Source organism: Penaeus monodon, chromosome 19, assembly GCF_015228065.2.
Source record: "Penaeus monodon isolate SGIC_2016 chromosome 19, NSTDA_Pmon_1, whole genome shotgun sequence".
Lineage (NCBI taxonomy): Eukaryota > Metazoa > Arthropoda > Malacostraca > Decapoda > Penaeidae > Penaeus > Penaeus monodon.
In genome coordinates, this window is record NC_051404.1 from 14,133,977 (window position 1) to 14,135,448 (window position 1,472).

The 1,472-nt window shown below is 38.3% G+C and overlaps 1 protein-coding gene across 1 annotated transcript in view; it reads left to right on the forward strand.

Annotated features, from left to right (window-relative positions):
- Positions 1-1,434, forward strand: part of LOC119585075 (AT-rich interactive domain-containing protein 1A-like) — a gene marked incomplete at its 5' end in the record, with an annotated part of 7,824 nt that extends 6,390 nt beyond the window's left edge. The window contains 1 exon segment of the mRNA XM_037933695.1: positions 507-1,434. Coding sequence (XP_037789623.1) covers positions 507-904 — 398 coding nt within the window. The 3' untranslated portion in view covers positions 905-1,434.
- Between the last annotated feature and the right edge of the window lie 38 nt (positions 1,435-1,472).

Here is a 1,472-nt window from a genome sequence, read left to right on the forward strand (position 1 = left end):
TCCTAGAAATCAGGAAACCTAATTGTTTTTTTGCCAAGTCTAGTCTGGTAATAGGTACAGAGTTCCTTGAAATTATCCCAAATAAAGAAAAGTCAGGGAATTTAGTAAAACTGCAAGCTTGGGACAAGCTAGGATATATGATAAAGATTCCTTGGAATTGGAAATAGCTAAGGAATTTTTGCTGCAAATCAGGGGAAAGTTTAAAGAACTTCAAAAAAAATATCTCAGAAAAAAAAGGAATTTGATAACAATACCACAAATCAGGGAATGAGGTTGATTAAGGAAATTCATTAACCCAAAAGAGAAATTATGTTATGACTGTCCCTAGGTCCAAACAACATACTAATAACTGACTTGAGTAACTCCTTTAATGTGGAATTTCTTCGCAACAAACATCTCAATATTGCTGCGTTAAGTTTCAATTTTAATCTTTTGTATTATTATATCTTCAAACTATTGTCAAAACTCAGTTGTCAGTAACCACTAATCTGGTCTCTTCTCCGTAGTGCCTGTTGCGATATGTGGATGTATAATGCTTTATCGCATACGGAGGGCCAGAGTACCAATGGCAATGCCCGTGACGATGGGTGCACCCATGCACTATGGGCAGCCCCACCTACAACAGGGAGTAGGTCAGCCTTACTTACAGCAGGGAGAAGGTCAGCTTTACCCACAACAAGGAACACATCAGCCTTACCCACAGCAGGCAGCAGCTCCACCATACCCACAGCAGGCAGCAGCTCCACCATACCCACAGCAGGCAGCAGCTCCACCATACCCACAGCAGGCAGCAGCTTCACCATACCCACAGCAAACACCAGGTCTACCACACGATCAAGGCCCAGACCAGCGCTATCCTCAAAAGAGTGCATATTTAGAGCCTACGCAACTGAGATTACATTAAGAGTATTCGCAGGCATATCTACAACGCAGATCCGCCAAACTGGCAGCCGGTGACATTGCATGCATGCAGTAGTTGCAGAAAAATAAATTCTGCAACCAATTCATGTGAATCCTGATTCACAGACAAATCTGAGTAAAATTAACATTTCCAGTGTTTTTTTTCCGGTATAAGATTCAAGTTAATTCTCCAGTGTGATTGAGTTATATTTCGAGTCTGTAATTAATATATTCAAATCTGTACCACCTGTAGCTGGCAAAGGCAAGATACACGAGTATGTATAAATGGAATGTCTTTCCCTTTCAAATTAGTAATAATATAGATAGCAATGAGAAGTTTCATTAAGCACTAGTTACTTTTTCATAATATAACATACTTGATTTTGCTACCTTGTAGAATAATTTACAACTACATAAAGCAACTTTAGAGAAAATAGATTTTTTTCACTGAAGGTATGAAAGAATCGAGGACATTTATCCAAATATAGTTCTGCGCAATGTAATTTGACAATATATGATTAAAATTTCTTGATCTGAATGTTTTCCTTTTATTGCACTTGATAATTGATAGC